General features: G+C 35.6%; 3 protein-coding genes across 3 annotated transcripts; all 3 read left to right on the forward strand.

The window, feature by feature from the left end:
* Nucleotides 1-4,654: 4,654 nt before the first annotated feature.
* LOC102628628 (uncharacterized) lies at nucleotides 4,655-6,091 on the forward strand. Its single transcript, XM_006476047.4, has one exon. The coding sequence runs from the start codon at nucleotides 4,775-4,777 to the stop codon at nucleotides 5,951-5,953; it is 1,179 nt and encodes a 392-aa protein (XP_006476110.2). The 5' UTR covers nucleotides 4,655-4,774; the 3' UTR covers nucleotides 5,954-6,091.
* Nucleotides 6,092-14,189: 8,098 nt separating this feature from the next.
* LOC102608614 (protein SLENDER RICE1-LIKE 1) lies at nucleotides 14,190-16,456 on the forward strand. Its single transcript, XM_006475707.4, has one exon. It carries the CDS (start codon nucleotides 14,648-14,650, stop codon nucleotides 16,241-16,243), a length of 1,596 nt encoding a protein of 531 aa, XP_006475770.1. The 5' UTR covers nucleotides 14,190-14,647; the 3' UTR covers nucleotides 16,244-16,456.
* Nucleotides 16,457-21,541: 5,085 nt separating this feature from the next.
* On the forward strand, nucleotides 21,542-25,416 carry LOC102608322 (glycine-rich RNA-binding protein RZ1A). The gene is made up of 9 exons (XM_006475706.4): nucleotides 21,542-21,772; nucleotides 22,262-22,360; nucleotides 22,487-22,935; nucleotides 23,457-23,523; nucleotides 23,605-23,655; nucleotides 23,984-24,052; nucleotides 24,154-24,219; nucleotides 24,310-24,378; nucleotides 25,155-25,416. Exons 1-9 carry the CDS (start codon nucleotides 21,563-21,565, stop codon nucleotides 25,242-25,244), a joined length of 1,170 nt encoding a protein of 389 aa, XP_006475769.2. The 5' UTR covers nucleotides 21,542-21,562; the 3' UTR covers nucleotides 25,245-25,416.
* Nucleotides 25,417-26,362: the final 946 nt, after the last annotated feature.

The raw sequence follows: 26,362 nt of genomic DNA on the forward strand, positions 1-26,362 counted from the left end.
CAAGTACAAAGCTTCCTACAACTCTGCAAGGCTGCAGCAAATTAAACAGTTGCATTTAATCATTCATTTGTCCGTTGGAATTGTAACTTGTAAGTTGAGTAATTGATTTAATTTAGAATTTTTTATTATTAAAAATTAATTGTTGAGGGACCTGTCTATGACTCTATGGTACCGATTCTGTAACAAACATCTCACGTCATCCCATTCCCACCATTCGATTGTCTATTGTTTAGTTTCTCACTCCACATCCAACGGCTGATGCTGCAGTCTGTAGCTTACAAATTCTGTAAGCTAGTCAAGTCTAATTGTTGAGTGCCCATGCTGTGAAAGTGAAATTGACTAGTCACCTAGTCCTATCAACTTTATTGTTTTTTTTTAAAGGCATATCAACTTTATTGTTAATTCAATTAATTCAGATATTTTTTATTCAATTAATTCAGATTTTTTTTGTCCGTTGGGTGAGTAATGAAAATATGAAATTAATTTAAAATTTTTTTGTCATTAAAAATCAGAAAACATTAATTGATAATCAGAGTCCGACTGCTTATACTGTAAAATTGAGTAGTCATATCAATTTTACTGTTAATTCAAAAAAAAAATTTGTCCGTTGGGTGAGTAATTCAATTAATTCAGAATTTTTTTTATTCAATTAATTCAGAATTTTTTTTGTCTGTTGGGTGAGTAATAAAATTAATTCATAATTTTTTTATTATTTAATAATTAGAAAAAAATAATAATTTCTAAGTGCACCATTGTTATTTATTTTTTAAAATAATTTTAGTAATTAATTTTTTTTCAAAACAACATATTAAATTAAAAAAAATTATGGTTCATTGTTATAAGAGAATCACGCAACTATCACAATGTTAATAAATCATTAAATCCTATCACAAGTGTCAAGTGTGTTGATGAGATAATATTATAGTAGTAAACTAGTAATACGGGAGGAGCTTGCATTTATTATGTAGAGTATTTTATTTCTTTGAATTTAAATTCTCAACTCAAATTTTCAACACGGTATTTGTCATATAGTGCACATGCAGATGTGCAGATTGCAAATTTGTAGTGCAGTCAATTCAAGTTTCATTATGTAGAGTAATTTTTGTCTTTTTATTATTATCTAATATTATATATACACGCCATTATGCTATCATGCTTCACAATTCTTATTCTTCTTCTTTTTCCTCAAACTTTCCAATATTCTAAAAGCCAAAATCATTATGAATCCGCAGCAACATAATATGAGTGCAGAAGAACCTCAACACCCTCAAGAATGCGGTGTTGATGTAGTTGGACCTCAACAAAATGCTAGGCTAAGTCGTTTTTTAAATGAGCTTTTTCAAAATTTTACTACAATAAGGGAGGAAATAATAGATAATAGTTTGCATCGTCCTTACAAGCGGATGATCTTGAGGTGCAACTATTGTCATCGAGAAGTTATTTATTCAAACAGCCATGGCACCTTGGGTTTACGTCGGCACATGTCAAATTGTTTAGCTCGCCACCAGCCGAGATAGAATTAACCTTGTTCGTTTCCCATATTCATAGTTGTGATTAATAAATGTTTTTTCCGTGCTTGTTATTCATCAGTTGGTCGTAGTTCGTGTTTTGTAGTTGTAACTTGTAAGTTGTGACCTATGATGTGTTATATTAATATTTCGTAGTTATGACTTATTGTAATGATTATTCGAGGATTGTATTTTTAATTTTAATTAAGGGAAATTTACAATTGTCTACCTGTTTGTTTTGCCTTTTTCAAAAATACACAAGTACTTTTTTTTTTCAGCGCAGCACCTGAAGTTTACTTTTTGTTGCATTCGTCCACTTCCGTCTAATTTCCCTTAGTGAATTTAACGGAATGACCTTTTTACCCCTCAAAATTACAATTTAACCCAAAATAAATGGAAATTAGAGATAAATTGAGGAGTCAAAAAAATAAATACAAATTTTCTAAATTTAGCAAGCAAAAAACATTATTTTCCTCCCATTTATAGCATCCACCTTTGAAAAAAATTAAATCCATCCAATTTATCTCCAATTTCCATTTATTTTGGGTTAAATTGTAATTTTGAGGGGTAAAAAGGTCATTTCGTTAACATTCCATTAAATCCACTAACGGAAATTAGACAGAAGTGGATGAATATAACAAAAAACAAACTTCAGTGGCGCGCTAAAAAAAAAAGTGTTTGTGTATTTTTGAAAAAGACAAAACAAACAGGTGGACGAGTGTAAATTTCCCTTTAATTAATTATTATTATGATCTATGGAATTAAATTTAATTAAATTTATGTATTGTTGTGTTATGAATTATGATTGATTATTGTGAAATAAAATATATAGTTGTGAAATTGTGATAAATTAATAATAAAATGTTAATTGCTCTCTTAATAAAAATTAATATGATTTTATGATTGTGAATATTATTATTATTATGTTGGTGGGCTTAAAAAAGCACGTCAGGCACGTGGACTTGAATAAGCACGCCAGGCACGTGGACTTTTTTAAGCATGCTAAAAAAAAAAGTTTGTGGGCTTTTTTTGGGCACGGCCCACCAATTTGGTGGGCCGTGCTGTGCCGGCCCACGAGCCCTTGTGGGCCGACAGTTGCCGACATGGCCCATTGGCCATAGTTATTCCATGGGAATAACATCTAAGGAAAAAAAATTTCTAGAGCTTATAAAAATGGCAAGAGGGGGAATTAATTCTGCAATCCATTAGCCTAAGGAAATCACATCCAAAAGCCATACGAGTAAGGAAACATACAGGATCGAAATAATTCTTTAGATCCTATTCATCTCCACGTGTACATGAATGATGGGTGATACATGTCGTTAGATTGAAGGTTCAAAGCAAAACCTAAATTCACATCACTTATCATCTATAAATAGAGACTCATCTCTAAGAGAAAATGAGGTATTTGGCCTCCAAAAAAGTATTGTTCATATATCGAGAGAGAAACTAATTTTTTCCATTTTTATTCTTTCTTTAATCTTAATCAAACACTAACTTGGGCATTAGAGTGCCTTTTTCATGTACTCAGCCCTCTAGAATCTAGGCCAACGATCGTGACAAGTTCTTCATAAGTTACAAATACATGTGAAGGTAAAAAATTCCAACCACCTTCACAAATAAATCCCAAGCACGTGAGACAAATTTACACTTGCAATAAGCATCCATTAGAGTTGTCTTAAGCTCTACATGAGACCAAAAACCACTTTCATCAACACACTTGTGCACTCGTTTTACAGTTCTTAAATCTCTAGCTCTTGCACGTGCAGTCAAAACGTTAACTAGAGTAACCGCATTAGGCTTCACATTTTCAATTTCCATTCTATAAAAAATCTTGATAGCCTCATCAGGCTGATCCTATTGCACGTATGCACCAATCGTTGTAGCCCAAGAAACTACACTTTTATTATCCATTTTAAAGAAGACTCATTCAGCTGAAACCAAACACCAGCAACTTGAATACATATTAATCAAAGTGTTATGTAAGAAAGAATCCGATGCCAAGCCAAACTTTATAGCTTGACTATGCAATTGTTTTTCAACATAGATATCAGCACATGACTTAAACAACGAAGGAAACATGAATCTATCAGGAATTAGTCCTTGAACAATCATCTCATGATAAAAAAGGAATGCCTCATGATGCAAATTCTTATTTGTGTACCCTCTAACAATGGAATTACAAGTGTAGATGGTTGGATTGGAGATTTGTGAGAAGACTAAACGCACATGATAGTCCTGAAGAGCAGAAAAGCTATGAGTTCACTTGCAGCACAGGGGTCGAAGAAGAGGCTTGTCCTTAGCATTTGGGCATGAATTTGCTTGAGCTCCCTCATTGTGGAACATTTTTCTAGTGAAACTAGACAAAAGTGTGCTTGATATTGACTGTTTATGTTGTTGTTATTGATGTTGTCAAGGTTTATCAAGGGAGAATTATCTGAAGATAAGGCTGGTGTCCTTGTTTGGTGGTGGAGAGGTAGAGGAGCGGCCATACTAGTTGAAGTTTTAGATAAAGCTTTCGATTGTTCATGTTGCAATTGGTGGCTGTGTGTGTAGGAAAAAGAGATCAAGATATCTCTTGTGGTAACATCTAAGGTCAACTAGGTCCCTATACACATAAATTTACCATATAATCTTAAAATATGTTTAGAAGTTTGGAAATTTACTCACACTAATAATATTAGGAAAAAAAATCTACACCCAGTATTAGACTACATACCTAATGGCATAATTGTGGTTGTTAAATTACATTATTACAAGCTTGTTTAATTCATATGTCTACTAGAAAAAAGAAATCACATAAAGGCATAAGATCATTCCAATCCAGTGCTGTTAGAAAAGGGAAAGGTTTGTATCAGGCCTCACTCTCATCGTTTACCATTCGGCACAAGTGACTCATGCCTCTTTACTAAACTACAATACATAGTGCTAGCCTGCCTCGGGGATCACCTAAAACAACTTTGTTAATAGGCCACTAGCCAAAATCAAATACGTCAACAAAATTGAAAAATACTCAACTTTGTCTACCTTCCTCGCCGTCCACTTCTCTGACCACGACAGCCTGCTTTGTTGGAATCTTTGTCATTTAATCAATTAACCAAGGAAGTAAGTCCACTTAATTATTTCAATTATAAAACTACCTCACTCACTCATTAAAAAAAAAAAGCCACAATGCCTTCTAAGTGTCCAAATAAATCAACACTATATAATTAGCAGACAGCAATTATAAAGAACTAGATAACGGCAAAATCTAGAGAACCCAAAATATGGAGGATTACAAAAATTTGACCTCAAATGCTATTGGCTTTTGCCTCCTCCCCTCAGAGCTCATACAAAACATACTTCTTCATCTAACTTTGCCGGAGATCATGGCTATGAAATTGGTCAACAGATCAATGGCTTGTGTTATATCTGACCAAAGTTTTGTCCGTGAATGCAATTTAAGGTCAAAGTCAACTACGTGGCTCTTCGTCTACAAGAAGCGTTGGCTTAGAGATGCAATACTTCAAGGCTTCTCTGATCAATCGACCAGCTGGTTCAAGATTGCAATTGCTGATTTATTGAAATCACTTATCTCGCCGGGCGAGGATTTCTTTTTTCTCACAGCTTCTGGGAATATTTTCCTTTTCGTTTGCAACACTCGACAGGATGTTATTGCGGTTAATTTGGTCAGCAAGACAGTTAAAAGAATCCCGGCAAGCCCACTTGGTCCACGTGGGACTTCATCGTGGCGTAGATCCGGGATGAAGTTACTCGCCACCGGGTCGGATCATTTCAGGTTTTTGTTTGCCGAGTTGGTGGATAACCGGCCGGTTTTGTACGAGTATAGCTCTGAGATTGACACATGGACATCAACGGAAGCAAGAGAGAACGTTGGGATTATGCCACGTGCTAGTTGTGACAGAGAAGTTGATTACATTTACCTCAACGTAAGGAATGGACCTCATGAAAGTATCGTAATGGCCGTTGAATCACGGAGTAAAGATGTCCCGGTGATCTTACGGCTTAGATTTAATGGAGGAGAGCACGGGACCAGGCAGCAAACAGTCATGGCAGATCGGCTGCACGTGTACGGTGATGGGCACATGGTGATCGTAAGATCAAACAGTGTTGGCAATGTCAAAGCAAGGGTAAGAATGGTAAATGGCATTGAAATTTGGGGCTTGGGCCCAAATGCTTCCCATTGGGAATACATTTCTAAACTTCCAAGTGACATTTTGAAGAAGATTAGTAAACCTTATGGGGTCATGATGGGGTGCTTAGAGAAATCAGGTGGGATAATTAAGATTGTATTAGTGTCTAATTACGGGTGCTTGTGGGAAATAATTTGGCTGTCTTATGATATAGGGAGAGATTATTGGACTTGGTTTCCACTTCCTGATTGTAAAATGGAGGGCTTGAATATGGCCGGAATTGGCTTCTCTCGTGGCCTCACCCTCTCTTGATTGCAAAGAAAATAATAATACAAAATCATTGAAGCTGATCCAATGATTCCAATCCAGCAACAATCACATTTTTGTATCGGACACATCATGTGGCCTATGAATGCTAATCATTTGCACTTTGGCACTTGGCAGTTTGGCTTTCGGGTTTTGACAACGACATATATACTACTTTAAAAGAGCTTTTTATATGTTTATTTGGAGTAAGTTATTGTGGATTAATTAGGCTGACTTTTAAACTCATTTAATAATTTTATTGGATTAATTGAAATAAACTCATGTAATTCAACCTAACCTTTTGTTAAGAAAAATAACAATAATAATTTTTAGTTCTCAATTGCTAAACACTAAAGGTCTAAATGGTTAACTTAATTTTTTACCTCTCTTTTGTAAAAGAGACCATTTAAACTTGAAGATCATGACTTCATTCTAGCAAGGGTAGAGCTTGGAGTAAATCTCCAGGGGCCAAGTTCAAATTCCAAGTGTTAGCAAGGGATTGATTCTATACGATTTTCCCATTCATCGATTTGGCGTGCGGTCGCTAGGAATTTGAAATTTTTACTTGTGGCTACTGCTATTTTGATTGACTTTATTTATAAATCAAATAAATAAAATTTGAAAATTTTACTTGTGGCGACTATGACTTTATTTCACAAAATATAAAGTTATATTTTCATCCTATATATAAAGTTTATAAATCAAGTGTGCAGGCTACATCACTATTTTAATACCTAATTTTTAATATTTTATTTAGAAACTTTTCAATTTTTTTAAAAGTTTACAGGTGTCGTGGCCCCCTTAGGTCTCCATAGGCCTCCGCCCACCATTTTAGTAACTACTACTTTAAATTCTAATTTTAAAATTAAAATCACTCTCAATTCCCAATAAAAATAAGATATTTCTCGTTCATTCATACTTTATTATTGTATTGTTAACATATAATACCTATTTGAGTTGGTTTATTTATTTTTCATAAAACATACATGTTTTGGATATTATTTATTCTCATTACTTTTTTTTTTAATCCATGAGATTAGATAATGGATCAAATCATCATGTTAAAATGTATTTTAATTTGACTTTTAAGTTAAGTTTCATTTTAAGTAACACATATTTTCAATTATTTTATTTACAATATTTAACTTTTGATTTTGTTTAAACTTCAATATGATTAACTTGATCAACGCAATCCTACCCAAACACCAAATCCAATAATTTAAAGATTGAATTGCTTTAGGCTGATTTTATTACCTCAACCCAATTAATATTGACTTGAAAACCCGATTTAACATAATCCATGTCCACCCTACTTTTTATGGGCATCTTTTTTCACAATTTTTTTAATAATAATAAGTTGAAAGATGGCTAAAAGTATAAATAGCCCTCCAATTTTAGCTATGTAAGCCTGTTCGTCGGTGTTTTTGGGCCTTTGTTTTCTTTTTTGTTTTAAGAATACAAGTGTAATATATGTTCGGTAGGCTGAATTCAAAAAAATAAACTACAAAACAAATAATTCTGATTCACTTTAACAGTTATAAAATTAAAAACATGTTTAACATGTTCTCTATATATTACAAATTAAATTAAGAAATAAATTATAAAACAAAATCGAAAAGCTCTCTTGGTTTCACTTTATCTCTTCATTGATTTCACAGCTCTCACTCTCATTCTCTTTATCCCGTCTAACTGTTAGCTCTCTCTCCTCATCTCTTCATCGATTTCACAGCTCTCTCACTCTTCTTCTCTTTATCTCGATCTAATTGTTACTCACGTCTCTGTCGCTGCTTCTCAGGTCTCCGCCGTAGCTACTTGCTTCCGTTAGCCTAAAGGGCTATACATAATGTAATTTTGATGATAACAAACATACGTATTGAGTGATTTAATAAATATTGTATTTCATATTTTCACTAGTTTTTTAAGGATAATATTTTATGCAAGTGAATCAAGTGAAATCAAGATTGAAGACACTCAACAGACAACGGCGACATCAAGAATAGTCTAGAGCTCAACGAACAAATTAGTGCGATAAATTCTTGTAAAGCCAATATGATTTAATTGATGCATGATTTAGCATTTGAGAAGCTCAATAGATTAATTTAATTAAATACTTTTCATAAACTAAAAGGTTTTATTTTTATAAAGTAAAGTATTTTGTGGATTTGAGTAATTTGGACTTAAATGCTAAGATTTGAAATCTTTGATTTTAATAAGTATTAAATTTTGGAGTTGGACGTTTTTACAAACATTTGAAATGTTTTGGGCCATACTATAATTTATGAATATTTTGGACTAAAGTGAAAGGTTTTGAGAACTTTGAAAAATATGGATATTATGTTGAAAAGGACCTTTGTGCAAAATAATAAAATCTTTAGGGTCATATCATAATTTCAGACAGTTTGGGAAAGACAATTATTTTTATGAAGTTCTGAAATTGGACATATTTGAAAAGTTTTATGACGTTTTGAGTTATATTATAATTATAGAAAGTTTTGGGTCAAAGTATAATTTCAATGAATAGTATTACTGTAGCAAAATTCAAAAATAACGGTAATATCACTGTTCCTGAGCGGCGAGCCGGATAAACAAGCAGCTAGCTGCTTGGGCACTGGAATTTACCTATAACGGCTAGTTTTCGGGCCTTAACTATAAAAACGCAACTCAAACTTCATTTTAAGCATCAATACAAAGAAAAACAAGATCATATAACATATATTGAGCTTCCATTTCGTAAATCATCATTTTTTGAATCATCATTGAGCTATAATTTGTTATTCACTCTTAAAGAGAGTTTTATTGTTGTGAATTTCATTTCTCATCTATTTGTGAGTGTACAAGTGTGGGAAACACTTGGGGTGAAGAGATTGGGGATATAATCTCTTGTTGTAAAGGTTTATTGACACCTTGGAAGTCAATTGTAAACATTTGAAGACTTGGGAGGTTTGGATAGTGAAATCCTCAAGCCGGGTGAGCTTGGAGGCGTGGACGTAGGCGGGGATAGCCGAACCACGTAAAAATCCTTGTGTTCGTTTTCTCTTCCCTTACTCTTTTAATATTGTGCTTGATTGAATTTATTGTTTTGATTTGATTAAGGCAATAGATTAAATTGTTGTGCGAATTGTATTGCATAAATTTTAAAATCTCAATTCACCCCGCCTCTTGGGTTGCATAACTTGCATTTCAGCTTCCTTAGCCTTAGACAACGATGATCAATTTTGGAAATTGGCTAACGACGACCGATCTTACCGTCTAAGCATGCATTGATCATCTTTAATTCATACCCATCATTTTGTTTTAATTCTTAGAAATTAAAAAACATCCACTTCTAACCAACCCACACTTACACCTAGAAAATTAACCCTACACATAATTAAATCTATCTCTTCGTGGGATCAATATAAGAATTATTGTTTTATGTTATTAGTTGTTAAGGGTATTGTATTGACAATTATTAACTGTATTCATTTTATGTTAATATATTATTACTTTTTATTGAAAGTTAGTTTTTTCTTAATTTTCATGTTAATATTTGTGTATAAATTATAATTAGAATATGTGTGTGCGTATTTTTTTCTTAAGATAAAATATTATTCGCAACTTGCACCTGCGTGTTGTCGAAAATATCCATGTAACATAAGGTTTTAACCATATTTATTCGTTGTGGTTAAATTTATTTAAATTTAGGGATAAAAGACTTTCACCACGCACACAAAATATTGTTGCAAATAGTACGACGTAACCGCATTTACTATATATCTATTTGTTAAACAATTATTTTCTAACTACAAGTCTGACTTAAATGTTTAGTAAAAAATGTTTTGAAAATGATACTACCAAACACATATTTATTGTTTTTATTATTTTTAATTTATCTATCGAACACATATTACTGTTTTTCAATTTTAAAATATAGAATACAAAAAATGATTCTAAATGCATACTTAAATTCAAAATACAACTATTGTAAAACACCATTTTTATTCTTATTTTTGTTTTCAAAAAATACAAATTAAAAAACAATATTGAACAGGCTCTAAGTTTCTCTTTCTTTTTTTTTTTTTAATTTCTGTTCTATATTCATTCAAGATTGCCATATTTGTGTATATCCAACCTATTACAGTCAACCTCTTCGAAAAAATTTAAAAAAAAAAAACATATTACGGTCTACGAAGCCAAGCGTGCCAAGGATTATTCTTCATATTTGAGCCTGGAGTTTGTTGGATTATGCTTAAGGTCTTTTATTACCTTTCCCAAGATGGCGAAGTTTTGTGTGTATAAATCTCTGAGTTTGGCGTACACAGTGCACGATACGATAGATAGATAATTCGGATTTTACAAATTTGATTGATTTCTTAATTATTATTGTTTAGCTCCTAAGAGTAAGCGGTCAAAATTTCTGAATCCCCACATCGTGCAATGAGCGTATGCGCAGCTGACATGTGGCACAACGTGATGGTGTCAGCTAAAATGACGGGACTGTAGTGGACAGCAGCATATAACACTCACTAACTTGAGCTGTCCGTCCTCAACCCAACACCACCCAACACCAACATATTGCTACATGACATGCATCTTCATCTTTCCCTTTCGAGAACGCTGGTCCCAATTCCCACCACCACCACCACCACCACCCAACTTTAATTAATTAATTTATTTATTATTATTTTTTTTTTAACTTCATCACACGCACACGTGTTTCGATCTTACTCCTCCAATCGCATACTTTAAATTCGTGCTTTTTGGGGCTTTGCAATTCCCAAACCGTTCCCAAATTCCATGTTATCAATTGGATGGACCACACGCAGTGGCATATGTCCGTTTTTGTATAACCTATGATTTATAATACCTTATTTTAATTAAGTCTATACGCTAAATAATATCTCCCATTGAAGCTTTCTCTATTGGGTCTTTTGGGGTTCCTAAAATGTTATGGACCACGACAGCTCCCGTACTTATATATATATACGTGAGAATATACAAACATTTGTGTATTACCACCAGTATTAAAGTGATTTTTTAAAATTAATTGCCTTTTAATGAAACTTTTTTTTTTTTTTAACTTCGAACACCAATAGGCGAGCAGTCTTTTTAAACTCCCAAAATCTTTGTCACAGTCTCTCTCTCTCTCTCTCTCTCAATAATTTGCCTCTAATAGCACATATGATGCATGAAGATGTGTGAATATAATAGCAAGAAGACACTTGTCAAAAGTGTGACGGGCTATTTTGGAGCATGCATCTTGGTCGTCATATTAAATATGTCCATGTACAATAAACAAGGAATCCTATGCAATAGAATCTCAAGAATTGCTGCTTTAATTTACCCGGGTGAAATTGCCGCCGGCAAGCCAAAACTTCAAAACTCATCGTTTTGGTGGTGGAGTTGGGTTTTGGCTTGCCCCTCGAACAATGTTACTATTTTTTTTTTTTTTAAATTGCGATCATGATAAGTTTTCATAACTTGTCAAATTATTTATTTAACTACCTCATCCTTTATTGGATAAATATAAGATTATTTAAGATAATATCTTTTTAAGATTTTATTTGAGAAGTTTAATACATTCTTATAAAATAGTTGCAAATATTGGTAGAGAGAATCGGGTTCAATTCCCACTAATTGCTAGCTAATACATGAATTTCTTACATTTTAATCGTTGGAATAGATTTGGGACTATATATGTTCGTCGGTCATCCCATTATTTAAAAAACATGAATAAAAATTAAGGGTTCGATCACTTGTTAGTTATGAGATTTTGAATTCTTAATAATTGTGAAAGATTGAAAGTGATACGCTTTTTCACATTTTATTAGAGTATAGATTTTGAGAATAAGCTCGCCTTAAAGTGGATTAAATGGTAATTAAATGTTAAGATTGTGATTATTTACTTTAAGATTAACCTGATATGTGAAGTGATTAATCAAATTTATAAACCTAGGTAACTCCTATCAGCTAGTTAATATACGATACAATTGATCAAGAAAAAGTAATAATTTATTTTTTGAATCAAATTAGATCAGTCATCATCAAGCATCGAGATTCACGAAAGCCTTGAAATACAATAAAAGACTTAATAATTTTATTTGTGAAATGATATTAAAAATTTTTTAAAAAAAATCTATGATTATAACAATTATTAACTTGTCAATGCCAATCCCAATCAACACAATGATAATAAGCAGTGAAAATCCGGAAATTATCGATTCCGAATGAAAAGAAGAGTATATATTAATAAATTGATAGAAAACTCCAGCCCGCACGCTCTCAACGTGATAATTGCATTTGAGGCGATCGTATATTTTTTGTGTTGCTTCTGGTCCCAATCGTGGACTTTTAATTCATCCTGTTTTAATTTTAAAAACTACAAAAAAAAAAAAAGAGATTTATATATAGTTGCAGTGTCAGTATCGGGTCAACGATGATGCTAATTCCACAAAACGGTGAGTACTGAGTAGAGTGTGTTGCTGCAGAAGCATTAGAGTTAGCCGTGGACCTATCCAACCTACCTAATAATGTCTAATTCTCTAGCTACTTACTATATGTAGTGTATTTTTTATTTTTTTTGACACATCAGACTATTAAAAATTGCGACACCCACGCCGCAAGGTTTCTCATTTTTTTTCATTTTTCACGCCCGCGCGCGCCACTACGAGGGAAAAATTAGGGCCGCTCCTAACTTCAAAAACTATGCTTTATTAAATTAAGTTAAAATTATTGTGTTTGATGCAGATGCGGATGGATGGCGATCCTATTTCTAAATTGGCCACTTGCAAGTAGTACTGTGATAAAATATTAATATCTCCTCGTCTTTATTAATCTCAATTATTTTTACTAAACAAGTACTTTATTTAAGCTGTTGTTAATGTTGCTTCGGAAAAAAAAAATTGACAAAATGTGTTATGTATTTCTTTATCATTTTCAGCAAGAAGACACCTGATTGATTCTTTTCTTTGATACTTGTCTCAAGGGCGAATATTCGCCATTTACCAAACTTCTATTGCTCCATATATCGAACTCAAATGCATATACCTAATTAATTTGGTTTTTAATTATGTTGCAATATTAAGTAATTCTCCGAGCAGTGGGCAACGACCTAGAAATTAATAAAAATTAATTAGCCTCATAGGCGATTGATGAGATCTATATTTAGCAGGCCAATCAATTAGAAGAAATCAAATTGATCCTTGTTTGCTTTCCCATCCAATCTTCTTAGCGCTTTCAATTTTGTTAAAATGTCATTTTCAGGTTATAATTGAAAAATAATAATAATAATTTGTTCCCCATTGACCGCATATCGTTGCGTGCATACACTCACTTGTACCATTAGCGGATCATAGAGGCTTTCGTGCCGAAAATGTATGTATAAAGTAATGTAATAATTAATACAAGCTTGTCCGGCTTAATTGACTGCTAATCATATTTTTCTGTTAACGATGATGAAGCTGCATGGAATTATTATTCTATGGGTGTCGCTCCCACCGTCGGATTAAAATAACACTTGCTTTGACGTAGCCACCCATGCGTATGCAATCATATGGATATGCATGGATATATTTTCTAACAGTGATGTGTATATACTAACAGAATAATAAAATTTTATAAATAACAAGTATGAAATTCAGTACACTATTAAAATAATAAGTTTTGAAGCACAACCATTCTACGTCTATATCTAACCCTTAATTAATTAATTCAGGGAGGGTTAGAATCTATGTGGTAAGAAAATTTATTCTACAATATTTTTTTATTAGTGTGGATTGTGGAAGATCAAGCATCGACCAATCAATATGGAGAAATTCTAAAATATTTTTGATGTATTACAATCAATTGATGCATGTATGTTAAATTTAATATAATCACCACTTACATGATAATTTTTCAAAATAAATACACACATGTTTTAGTATCATTTACTTATTGTATGTCTGACATAATACTTCTGATATATTTTAAAATTTCTCATCAATATGATAGTAAAAAATTGGACAACTTTCTAATAATTCGGATCAAGATTCTCTCTTGATCTGATCATCTCCTGAGCAAATAAATCAATTATTGATTGATAATTAATAAATAAAATAATCAAAGAAATTAAATTTTATCCATACACTACCACTAAAAGATACATAATAAAAGATCTTAAAAAATTCAAAAGAGATCAAATCATGAAAGGATCATTTTCCCAATAACTCTCCTAATTGGAATCAAGGTTGGTCGGCATATTTTTTTTTTTCTTTCATTTCGGCGTAGACGGTTTGAATCTCCTATAGTCCTATATAAAGTACGAAGGGATGGAAAAATTAAATAAGAGAAAAATATGGGAGGTGAAAGAAAAAAGAGAAAAAATAAAAAAGGAAAAGAGAAAAGCAAAAGGCAAAACCAACAGTGAAAAAAAAAAAAGAGACATCCTAGATATATAATGGATATTGTCATCCACTCGCTCTCTTAACTCCCCCTTTTTCAAAAACCCCATCTTCGCCTCTCTTTCACTTATCACTTTTCACGCACACACTCTCTCTCACTCTCTCTTTCAACACTCACACTCAAAACCCTCTTTACAGAATCCGGGATGTCCAATGAAACCCTCCTATTAAAAACCCACTACCAATCTACCACACATCCGAGTCTGAATACCAAAAACCTTAGAACATAAAACATTTTTTTCCTTTTTTTTTTTCGAGAACGAAAAGGAGAAGAGAAAGGATGGTACTGTACGACTCTGCCACGTCAGGCGGAAGCAACAGCGGAAGCTCATCGTCGTGTTCCGGTACGAAACAACCTGTTGCTGAGATAGATGGGTTACTTGCAGGAGCCGGGTACAAAGTACGGTCTTCGGAGCTCCGTCAAGTAGCTCAACGACTTGAACGCCTCGAAACGGTCATGGTCAACTCTCCTGCCGATATCTCCCAACTCGCTTCCGATACCGTCCATTACAATCCCTCTGATCTCGCCTCTTGGGTTGACTCTCTCCTTTCCGAGTTCAACCAGCCCCCGCTCCCTCTACCGTCCGATCTACCCGACCTACCCGATATCATAGCGGGCCCCTCTGTTAACCACACGGCTGTCGGTAACTATCTCACCGATAATTTCACTACTACTCAGCAGCAACAACAACAGCAACAGCAGATGATGATTGTTACGGCGATGGAAGAAGATTCCGGGATAAGGCTGGTCCACATGTTGATGACGTGTGCTGAGTCAGTGCAACGTGGCGAGATGGCAGTGGCCGGCTCTTTGATTGAGGATATGAAAGGCTTGCTGACGCGCGTTAATCCGAGCTGCGGTATCGGTAAAGTTGCCGGTTGCTTCATCGACGCGTTGAGCTTTCGGATTATGGGAGTTGGCGGCTCCATCTGCGGATCGGTTTCTGAAAACGAGATTCTGTATCATCACTTCTACGAGGCTTGCCCTTACTTGAAATTCGCTCACTTCACGGCTAATCAGGCCATTTTAGAAGCTTTCGACGGCCACGATTGCGTCCACGTGGTTGATTTCAATTTGATGCATGGTTTGCAATGGCCGGCGTTGATACAGGCGCTGGCTCTTCGTCCCGGCGGGCCTCCGCTGCTGAGGTTGACCGGCATTGGCCCGCCGTCGCCAGACGGCCGCGACTCGCTCCGAGAAATCGGGTTGCGACTCGCCGAGTTGGCGCGCTCCGTCAACATCAGGTTCACCTTTCGTGGCGTGGCGGCTTCCAGGCTCGAGGATGTGAAGCCGTGGATGCTCCAGGTCAGCCCGAAGGAAGCCTTGGCCGTAAACTCAATCTTGCAACTGCACAAATTGCTCGGGTCAGACCCGGCCCGGAATTCGCCTATGGAAATGGTGCTGGGTTGGATTCGGAACCTGAACCCGAAAATCATGACGGTTGTCGAGCAAGAATCGAATCACAACCAGCCAGAGTTCTTGGACCGGTTCACGACGGCTTTGTACTATTATTCAACCATGTTTGACTCGCTCGAGGCCTGTCCGCTTCAGCCGGAAAAGGCCTTAGCCGAGATTTACTTACAAAGAGAGATTTGTAACGTGGTGTGTTGTGAAGGGTCGGCTCGAGTTGAAAGGCACGAGCCGCTGGCTAAATGGAGGAATCGGCTCGCAGGTGCCGGCTTTAGGCCTTTACATCTTGGGTCTAATGCTTTCAGACAAGCTAGTATGCTCTTGACTCTCTTTTCGGCCGAGGGTTACTCTGTTGAGGAAACCGAAGGGTGTTTGACTCTCGGCTGGCACAGCCGGCCTCTCATAGCGGCTTCGGCTTGGCATGCCGTGCCAGATGTAATGATGAGTCATCAGAATAGTAATTAATTATCATCTGCTGTAAAAAAGAAAAAGAAGAAGGGCAGTAGCTGGCTGGTTGTGTTTCTGGGTTTTGAATGAGATATTTCCCTTTTTAGGGAATCAGGAGATCAATTTGTGTAATGTGTAGTTACTATTCTGCACTGGTGCTTTATTACCTGTTCATGCAACTGTGTTTAACCTTGAAATTGACAGCTCATGCCCATCCGAAAAATTGCCACATTTAGAATCGATCTCATTACATTTCCCAATTATCTTACTTTTCTCAGAAACTTAAATTATTATAATATGATCTTTGATTTACAGGATTTGGCTAATTTACATGACAATGTGTCGTGAATACTCATTCCATTACAGTGCATCATTTGTGAAAATGCATGTGTGATGAATTAATCAAATTCCGAAAGATGCCGACTCAAGGGGCTTGTCAATCGAGTCGAGTCCAGTCCTTCTCACTTTTTTATGTTGTTGAACGCTATTCGTAAAGAGATGAAAGCAGGCACGTCGCACTTTGGAATAGTTTGTGCGGTCTAACTTAAACACTTTTTATATATGTCATTTCAGAGCAGCGTTTGTGACCAAACAACAGCTGCTTTCGTCCCAACCACTATATTATTTTCTTATCAGCGGATTAATCAGGATGATTATTTCATTTAACACTTCTTACGGGGGCAACGACGATAGCAAGAAGACGTGCAGCGCCAGGACTTGCATTGCATTTGATGCGAAGAAGAGAGCAATACAACTAACAAATGTATGTGCACCGTACCGTTTTGATTTCACGAAGCTGATGTCGATGAGATGGGAGAAATTGACAGGCATGTGAGATTTCAGGCAGCAACAAAAATCGAAAAAGGCAATTAAGCAGCTAACGGGGACCCTCACCGTAATAATGAGGCGCACACAGCTCGCTAGGTGCCCAGCCAGATGTAGAAACGAGATTGAGGCTGCCCACAATCACATGACATGAAAAATACCTGTCTGTCCCAACACTGTCACCCACCCTGTGCCCCTATTCCTTTTCTTTCCTTCTCTTTTTGGGAAATTTACGAAAATAACCATAAAATTTTTACTATTTTCACAATTAACCCTCTCAACTTTTTTCTATCAACATTAGCCAAACATACGCTTTTCTCCCCAAATTACCCTTCTTTACAAACGAAAAGAAGCTTGGTGCGACAGGCCCAAGTCTTGGTGCGACAGGCACTCTGTCGCACCATGTTTTGGTGCGACAGGCACCTGTCGCACCAAGCTTTGGTGCGACAGGCACCCTGTCGCACCATGTTTTGGTGCGACAGGCACCTGTCGCACCATGTTTTGGTGCGACAGGCACCTGTCGCACCAAGCTTTGGTGCGACAGGCACCCTGTCGCACCATGTTTTGGTGCGACAGGCACCTGTCGCACCATGTTTTGGTGCGACAGATTGCCTTCTTCTACCTCAGTATTTGTTTGTTTTCGCCAGTCCTTTCGTCTTTGTTCGTCTCTTCTTATTCGTATGTAATATCTTCTTCTACCTCAGATCGAATCTCATCCGACAACCCAAACAACAAAACAAAATTAGCTTTTTAATTCTCCAAAATCCAATTTCGGAATTTAAATTCCCCGGGATTTTCCATCAAAAGCCACATTGCGAAATGCTAGGCGGGCTGTACGGAGACCTACCTCCACCCTCCGATGAGGACAAACCCACCAACACGACCACCACTGTCTGGTCAATTTTCGCGTCACCACAAACCATCCTCAAGCCCCAATCCAAACCCAAAACCATCCAAAATTCTCTCCCGACTAGACCCCATTCCTCACCTGCAATCGCACCTTCCCCCGACGACGTGGTAGCGCTGCCGCAACCGGCATTGGTCGACGTCACTTCGACCGTAATCGAGGAGCACGACCTCGCTAGACCGAACGATTACGAGGATTATAGGAGAGAGAAGAAGAAGAAAGAGGTGGATGCTAAAATTAGTAGAGAACTGGAGAGAAGAAGGCAAGAGGAAGAGGAAAGGGAGATGAGAGAGAGGGGTAATTTGGTCTCAATGGTTCTTTTATGGCTAATGTTGATAGAAATTTGTTTGAGGGGTTAAGATGAAAAAAACTAAAATTTTTATGGTTATTAGTGTAAATTTCCCTCTCTTTTTCCCTTTTTTTTGGTTTGCCTCTCACTTGATTTTACTACGCTCATCCCATTCAATACTTAGTACAATTTAGGCTTCATATCACTATTTTTGTTAAATTTTCTCTTTGAGTGTTTTTTTTTTTTTTTTGTTCTTTTTAAACTCTCAACTTTCACGTGGCTTGCATCTCCTGACTGGGAGAAAGAAAGAGGATCTTCCGATCCAGGTCCGGGTCCTGACTCCCTGATGAATCCTGATTAAACAGAGTGGGCCAACAAGAATGGCATGTGGGGGATCACAATGACGTTCGCGTGTCAAATTTTCCTCACACGTGTCGACAGCGATGTCACCTTTCGGCTTTCGCTCTCAATTCTAATTAGCAGCAGCTAAACCGCGTCAATTTGTGGTGAAGGTGACCTGTCTTTCACGATTTTATCAAAAAAAAAAAAAAAGATCCACCATCGTCAACATGAACTATCAACCCCGCTGGGTCCCACTACCTCTTTTTTTTTTTTTTTTTTTCCTTCCTCCCCTAACTCTAGGCCCAGTTGTGGTCCTGTTACATACCAAATATAAATCATCATTCATTTATTGAGTACTGATAGACTTCTTCTATATATGTACATATTTCACGGAGTTCTTAATTAAAGGTTTTTTATTTTATTAAAATTAGAGATAAAATAAAAAAAATTAAAGGAACATAAATTTTATTGATACCGAAATCCGATTCAGCTTATAATGGCGATCAAGTCGTCAATACTTGAATTTGTTTTGACTTTTGATGGGGAATTACTAACTACCACTATGATGGAATTGAAATTATTACCTTACTTTGTTATTATCTCAACAATAAAAAAATTGTCAAGGAGCGCCGGGATTTTTAATATACTATATAATAATAGAAAATAACATAAATTTTAATATACTATATAATAAAATATAATATATTAGGATATGGATTTTTTATTTTTTAATTTATCCCTAATTTTAATATAATTAAGAATTATTACTTAAAATATTTCATATATATATATATATATATATACACGCACATGTATCACTCAGTGATAAATAATTATTAGGATTAATATACGAGTAATTTGTTTTTGGGGAGAGAAGTGAAGGTAACAAGCTGGAAAAGTAAAAGAAAAAGAAGAATGATGCATATATATATATATATATATCTTTATTGGACTTATGGAAAATTGGAATATTCTTGCGCGCTCCTTCACCACCTCTACGGGGGACACTTTTTAAAGATCATGGCCATGGGCCGCCTCCTATTAATTGCTTTCACAAAGAAAATCAATAAGTCTGAAATCTCCTTGAAAGGGAGAGTTTACCAAACACAAAGATTCATGAGATAATAGCATTCCAGTTTGGACTTAAGAGACATCGGATGAGCTCAATTCTAGCAAACCCATTTCGTTATCATCATATGATACATTACATTGACTAATAACAGTTTGTTAGTTGTGCTTCCAAAATTTTCAACCCTCTATCTCTAATTTGTACGCACAATATTTTGCATCCTCCAACACAATTCTACTCATTTATTAACAGTAAAAAAAAAAAACATCGCATTCTTCCCTTACCTTTCAAGTGCAGGCAGGGAGGGGACTAGTCGTGGACCATCAGTTGATGTACTAAATTAAGGCCAGCAAGTTTTTTTTTTTTTTTTTTTTTTTGGGTGGGGGGGGGGGGAGAGATTGTGTACCACATAGATCTCATCCAAGAGAACACGATAATGAGCACGAGTTTATTGAGTCCCCTGTCAATTTGCAAGTCAATGTAAACAAAATATTTGATATCAATAGTTGTTCATTCTCCAGTTAAAATACATTAAGCCGTCACTTTGCAAAAGCTTAAAGCATCTTTTGTAACACAAATCTGCATTCCTGCATGACTACATATATAGATAGATTGAAAACATAACCCATGTTGAAAATTAGGAAATCATGACCAACAAGCTATAAGTCAGTTAGTTACAGAGACTTTAGTAAGTTGTTGCCGATGTAGCTGAGCACAAACTAATCCGGCGTGCTTAGGGTGCATTTGGGATTGAGGTTTGATAGCTGTAGCTTGAAAGTTATGTTTATATGATTTTTTACTTATTTAATAGAAAATCGATTATATGTTTAATAATTTTGTCAAAATTATTATTTAAAATTTATATTTATTACATATTATTAATTTTTATTTCATAATTATAATTTTTTTCCACAACAGCTGTAACTTAAAAGTTATAGCACCTCAATTTCAAGCGGGACTTTAGTAACTTTAAACTAGACTTGTGAAGCTACAATGTTTATAGAACTAGTTGTTACCACTAATTTAGATTGAACTATAAGATTTCAAGTCATAGCAGCAATAGATGGGCTTCACTCCTCTCCGGATGAGTTTACCTCAGCTCCAAATATTACTGTTGGAAAGTCATTAACCAAAGGGATCCTCCAACTTAAAGGATTTGAGGGTACAATTTTCTTCATTCCATCTAAAGAAAATGAACAAAGTAACGTTAAGAGGAATCAAATGAAGGAGAATAATATTGATTGTCATTAATATCATACAGTTATGAGATAAACCTTGGCATTGATTTCTAGACACAAATTTTGCTTCAAGACATGTTTTCTATCAATGTTTTTGTAATACATCAAGTTTTGGTTGTGTATCAGCGCGCCACTTCTTAATTCATCCACAATTAAAGAATGGGTAAGAATGAATATCTTAAATATTTTAATATTATTTAAAGTATGAAAAGAGGTAAAAAGCCCGCAAAATTAAAGCCCAATAGTCATAGAGAGAGCAAGTGCGAATCAGATAAAGAGTTGTTGGCATATTTTAAATTTGAGTTCGGTTGCGTTAGAATCACTCTAAGGTAGAGTGCGCCTTTATAACCATACGATCAAAGTTATTATTTATTACTTTACGTGTGTTGTTATGATTTATGCTCTACTTTGGAACAGCTCTAAGATAGCCATTGCCTTTAAATTTAGATTAATTATCTGCAGATTATGAAACAAATAGTTGGGAACTAAAAGGAATTTTCATTTTTTTTTAAATAATTAAAATTTTGTTCGCTGCACTTATTGGGCCTTGGCCCTTAATTACACAAAAGTAGAGCCTGGATATGCGGTCCAACAAGAAACAGGAGAGGTATCAACTAGCACCCGACCCAAGGGAAGATAATAAAGTAAATAAAAAATATATACAAAAATGGTCTGCAGAGAAGGAGGCAGACAAGGAGTATCCACATCCATAGTTGTGCCGATCAAGGCAAGAGTAATTTTTAATTTGATTGAAGAGAGAGTGAAAATGACGATAGATGACGAAAGCTCCGTGTACGTGGGGGGGCTGCCTTACAGTGCTAACGAGGACAGCGTTCGCAAAGTCTTCGATAAATATGGTTCAGTCGTCGCCGTTAAGGTACTCGATTCTTTCTTCATTTTCCATGCGTTTTGCTTTATCTTTTTTTTTGCTTATGTTTGAATAAATTTTTTTTTTCGTTGCTTCATTCTTTTTCTTTCATTTTATTTCCGAGTATCGAGTTCATAGATTCAATAATTGCATTTTGGAATAATTTGATCAACTAAATTATTATGCTCCCGGAGTCACTCTATGTGATTCTCCTCAGTCTAATAATAAATGAGCAATGCTCGAGCCACAAACTGATGTGGCGTAATGGTATTGGTTGGACGGAAACACAAGATAATGAAAATAATTCATTCTAGCCACATGGTGTTTCATTGAACCCTAATTCTATTATTCCACTTCACTTTGTACACAAACAGTGTCTGGTTTTAGTAATTGGTATTACTGATGATAAATGACCTTGTTAGATTTATGTTGCACGTGGAATATTTGTTATCTAGAGGTTGAGTGGCGATCAAATTCATAAATAGGATTTGGGTGCAGATCGTTAATGATCGGAGTACTAGGGGGAAATGCTACGGTTTTGTTACTTTTGGGAATCCTCGATCGGCAGTTGATGCCATCAATGACATGAATGGCAGGGTATGCATTTTCTCCGTTACCCTCTTTAAAACTAGCTGCAAGTATTTGGTGTTTAGCTTTTGGTTTTCATGGTTTGTTGGTTTATAATATTGTTTAGATGTTGAATTTTGTGAAACTTGTGGTTAGACTATTGATGGGCGTGTTGTGAGAGTAAGTGAAGTTGCAACTAGAGGTAGGAAATCAAATTCTGGTCGAGACCAATTTCGACATGGTCACCGTCATAAAGGTCGAGATAGGGATAATAATCGTCACAGGGACAGATATCAGGATCGATACAATGATAGGTCCAGAGAGCGTACTTCATCTCAGGACCGTGATAAAGGTATGGGAAGAGAATATGAGCACGTGCGTGATCATGATCGTGATCCATCTAGGGATCGTTTCTCGGATGAAGATCAAGGCAGAGATTTGGAGAATAATGACCAAGGTCACACTAGGATCCATGATCCGGAGTTGGCCAACTGGGAAAGGAAGAGTGAGTTGGATATGACTCGAGACAGGGAGATTGATGGAACCGATGACTACCATACAATTGTTGATGAGGGCAAAGATCATTTGTCAAGGAAACGTGATGGGTAAGTTACTATCTTTCTATCTTTTCCTTTCTCCTTTTATTTTCCTTTTCCGAAGTAACTGCTTCTCATGGTGGTTTAGCATGAAGGCCTATTTTACATGATTTTCTCATCCAACAGTTGCAAAAATATTCTTCTAAGTCAAAACAGCATGTATAGATCTCCCCTTTACTCAGCACCTAAAAAGGAACAAAATTAATTGATAAAAACACTTTCTTAATTCTGAGTCTGTTTATATAGAATTTGGCTGGGAATTTATACAGTAAAAACAGTTTTTCTAAGTTGGTTTCTTGTAAAATATAACCTTTTCAGAGAGAATTGTATTTGCATTTGGACAAAAACCAAACCATGTTTAAGTTGTATATTTCAAATTGGTTTGTTATCTGAAATTTGTAAAAATTATTTGAAAATAAATTATGCATGAAGGTGAATGAATGCCTCTTGAGATGATGTTGATAGTGGATCACTTCAGCTTTATGCATTAGATTGGAATTTTAAATTTTTCCTTCCCTTTTCTTTGGCAGTTCTACAGTTGATGACCATCAATTGAGGGAATTTTCGTCAAATTCAAGTGATGATAACAGCGATCAAGTAAGTTCATCGTAAGTTTGTTGAGTGATCTGCATGTATTTTCATAACCTTTTTCCTTTATTCATTATGATCCATTATCAGGTTAAAGAACTGGACAGATCAATCCAAAGGCGTGAAGAACTAAAGAAAGAGGTGTGCCCACTCAAGTTTGAACTAAAAGAAATGGTGCATATGTTATTTACCATGTCCTGATTGCTCAAATCATGCATCCAATTAGATATCTGATGGTAATAAATAGACTTCTAAGGTCATTTGGCATGTAAGATGTGCTACTTGTGCAATGCCCACTGTGCACTGGAGGCAGGGTAGTAACCTCCTTCGGAGTTTTACGGACATGGAAAATTTCTCCCTGCATCCCTTTATTTTTGAAGGCCATATGTCCTGTTTTATCTTTTATTCTGTACTTTCCTGGTATTGACATATATTGTGTTACCTTGAAATAAATTTGTTGCCTTATCAGATTTCTCATATGGAAGAGAGGGTAAATGTTAAAGAACAGCTTGTTTTGGATTTACAGAAAAGATCTAAGGTAGGAGCATGGCGCTGATTTGTTTGGGCTCACGTACTGTTCAATTATTTTTTTGGCACAGTTCCTTTTATTTCCTACTCAGAATTTGATGATGGGTGCAGAAACTGGAGGAAGCGTTAATCAATGCAAAAAAACTTTCTTCACACCGTCAGAAGCAGTTGACAAAGGTAACTGTCATAGACTCCTAGTCGAGAATTGGTTTAAGAAACTCTACCGGAATATTCTTTGGATAAGTGGTTTACCTTTTGCTGCTGCAGCTGTATAAATGTTTTATACAAGTAAATGAGTATGCTGAAAGACTTAAGAGCTGTGAACGGGAATTTCAGGTTAGCATCTTTAATCAATTGTCATTCTTTTTACACTACCATGTCATTATCAGTGTTAGTGTGCCCTGCTGCAAGATTTAAGTTGCACAGAATATTAAATGCATGTGCTATGGCATGATAAGTGCAACCCTGTTGGCGATGCTGGTCATATTCGCAAACAATCGTCTCTCATGATCAGTCTTGTTTTCTGGATGTGAGCATACCATACTAGAATTGATATTGCAGATGTGGTCATGCACTGGGCTTTTATTTTTCAAATGTACGCATGAGAACACGTTATGATTTGATTTCCTCAATTCCATACACCATCTCATGGAATTGAAATGAAAAACTTGGAATGTAGTTTTACTGATTGAAATTTTGAATGGTTGCACTATTGTATGCCTCACTTAAGGCAGGTTAAGCTGTGCAATTCATCCCTAAAAACTGAATATACAAGGGTCATTTGCTTGATAATTCCTTGTCTAAGGCAACGAATTATGGCAAAAAATACATGTTTAATATACAGGAGACATGTCATCTCTGATGTGAACACTCCTCTCCATCTCTTTGGTAATCCCCTGTTAATCATTGACTCATTAAGTTCCAAAAATAGGTTGGTGATGTAAATGGCCATCATTTTTAGATCTGGTAGGTGGTGGTGTCATCTATTGATGTTCTCTTGGGTTGGGCTTAAATCTTCTGAAGTAGCTTCAAAAAAGCCATTTTCGCTCTGATCATGAAAGAGGGAATTGCTGTCCATGTAAAGTACAAACTCATCTACCTTTTCCTTGCAGTCAATTGTTGATGCGGCAATGACAGAAAGTGACATCCCTGATGATGTTTGTGTGAAGGATGGAGGACCCCGGACAAATGGCAATCCTTGACTTTTGCTGGAGTTTTGTGGCTCTTTTTTTGTGCAGAATTTAGCCGTCCTGTAATGATACGGCTGTGCGCACATGTAAATATCTTTATAGGAGTAAAAGATCAGCTCCTAATTTGAATTGTTAGTATGATCAATTCTTCTTAATATCATGTTGTATTTGTTTGTCCATGTTAGTTTAAATCTTTGTCACGTAGATGATTTACTAATTGTTAATATCAATTTGATTGTGTTTAAAAGACTTTGTGCATGCAGGAATTACCTTGCTTAATTGTGCTTCAAAGCCATGTTATAAACATTTGAAAGTCGCATTAACAATTTGAGTGCCTGCCTCAAGAGATAAAAAGTTCAGTCTATACCGTGGCTGGGAGGCGAGATGGGTCATGAAGCTAGCACTCTTAACACTAGATCATTTGTCAAGGAAACACTTTCTTAGCACTTTTAACACTAGATTAGCACATAACCACTCGGTATTTGGCTGAGTGGCTCTCGCTCTTTCCAACCTGTGGCTCACTCTTTCCTGGTTCCTGCTGGAAGGCGGGGAAGGTTCGAGTAAGTAGGTTTCAAGTAAGAGAGTGGCAACACGCGGGATGCGATCCTTAATAGTCCACTGTTGGCGGAAGCCAATGTCCCGGGATCTTGGGGACCCTCATAATTATGAAGGTAGTGATTTCACGAAGGCATTGTGGGCTTAATTCCTTCCTCAATTAAAAAATTTAGAATTAGTCTCAATAATTATCTGACTGTAAATATCAGTTGTAGACTTGTAGTATTATATAATATGAGTTGTAATTTGAGTAATATTCTCATGTAATTAAAAAAATTAAATTAGCACATGATTTGAACAAGAATATGTGTACACGGCATTAGCACATGGTTTGAATGAGAAAATGTATACACGGCTGGGTGGTCGTCAAGTTCAAAGTTAAAGGGTTAATCTAAAATGAATTATTAAGGAAAATAAAGGCAACAGAGAGTGGTGGACGTTTATTTATTTATTCATTTATTATTATTATTATTATTATTTTTAAAGGACCTGAGAAGGATTAGGGTGTAAAGCGATCCGGCAAACGCTTTCGGTGCCCTCCGTAATTTTTATTTGTTTATTTTTTAAATTCTTTG

Source organism: Citrus sinensis, chromosome 1, assembly GCF_022201045.2.
Source record: "Citrus sinensis cultivar Valencia sweet orange chromosome 1, DVS_A1.0, whole genome shotgun sequence".
NCBI classification, from domain to species: domain Eukaryota; kingdom Viridiplantae; phylum Streptophyta; class Magnoliopsida; order Sapindales; family Rutaceae; genus Citrus; species Citrus sinensis.

Coding starts and splice junctions, on each gene's coding strand:
- LOC102628628 (XM_006476047.4), top strand. CDS start 4,775: ATGGAGGATTACAAAAATTTGACCTCAAATGCTATTGGCTTTTGCCTC.
- LOC102608614 (XM_006475707.4), top strand. CDS start 14,648: ATGGTACTGTACGACTCTGCCACGTCAGGCGGAAGCAACAGCGGAAGC.
- LOC102608322 (XM_006475706.4), top strand. CDS start 21,563: ATGGTCTGCAGAGAAGGAGGCAGACAAGGAGTATCCACATCCATAGTT. Junction 24,220..24,309: donor GTCAGAAGCAGTTGACAAAG/GTAACTGTCATA, acceptor TTGCTGCTGCAG/CTGTATAAATGTTTTATACA. Junction 24,379..25,154: donor GCTGTGAACGGGAATTTCAG/GTTAGCATCTTT, acceptor TTTTCCTTGCAG/TCAATTGTTGATGCGGCAAT.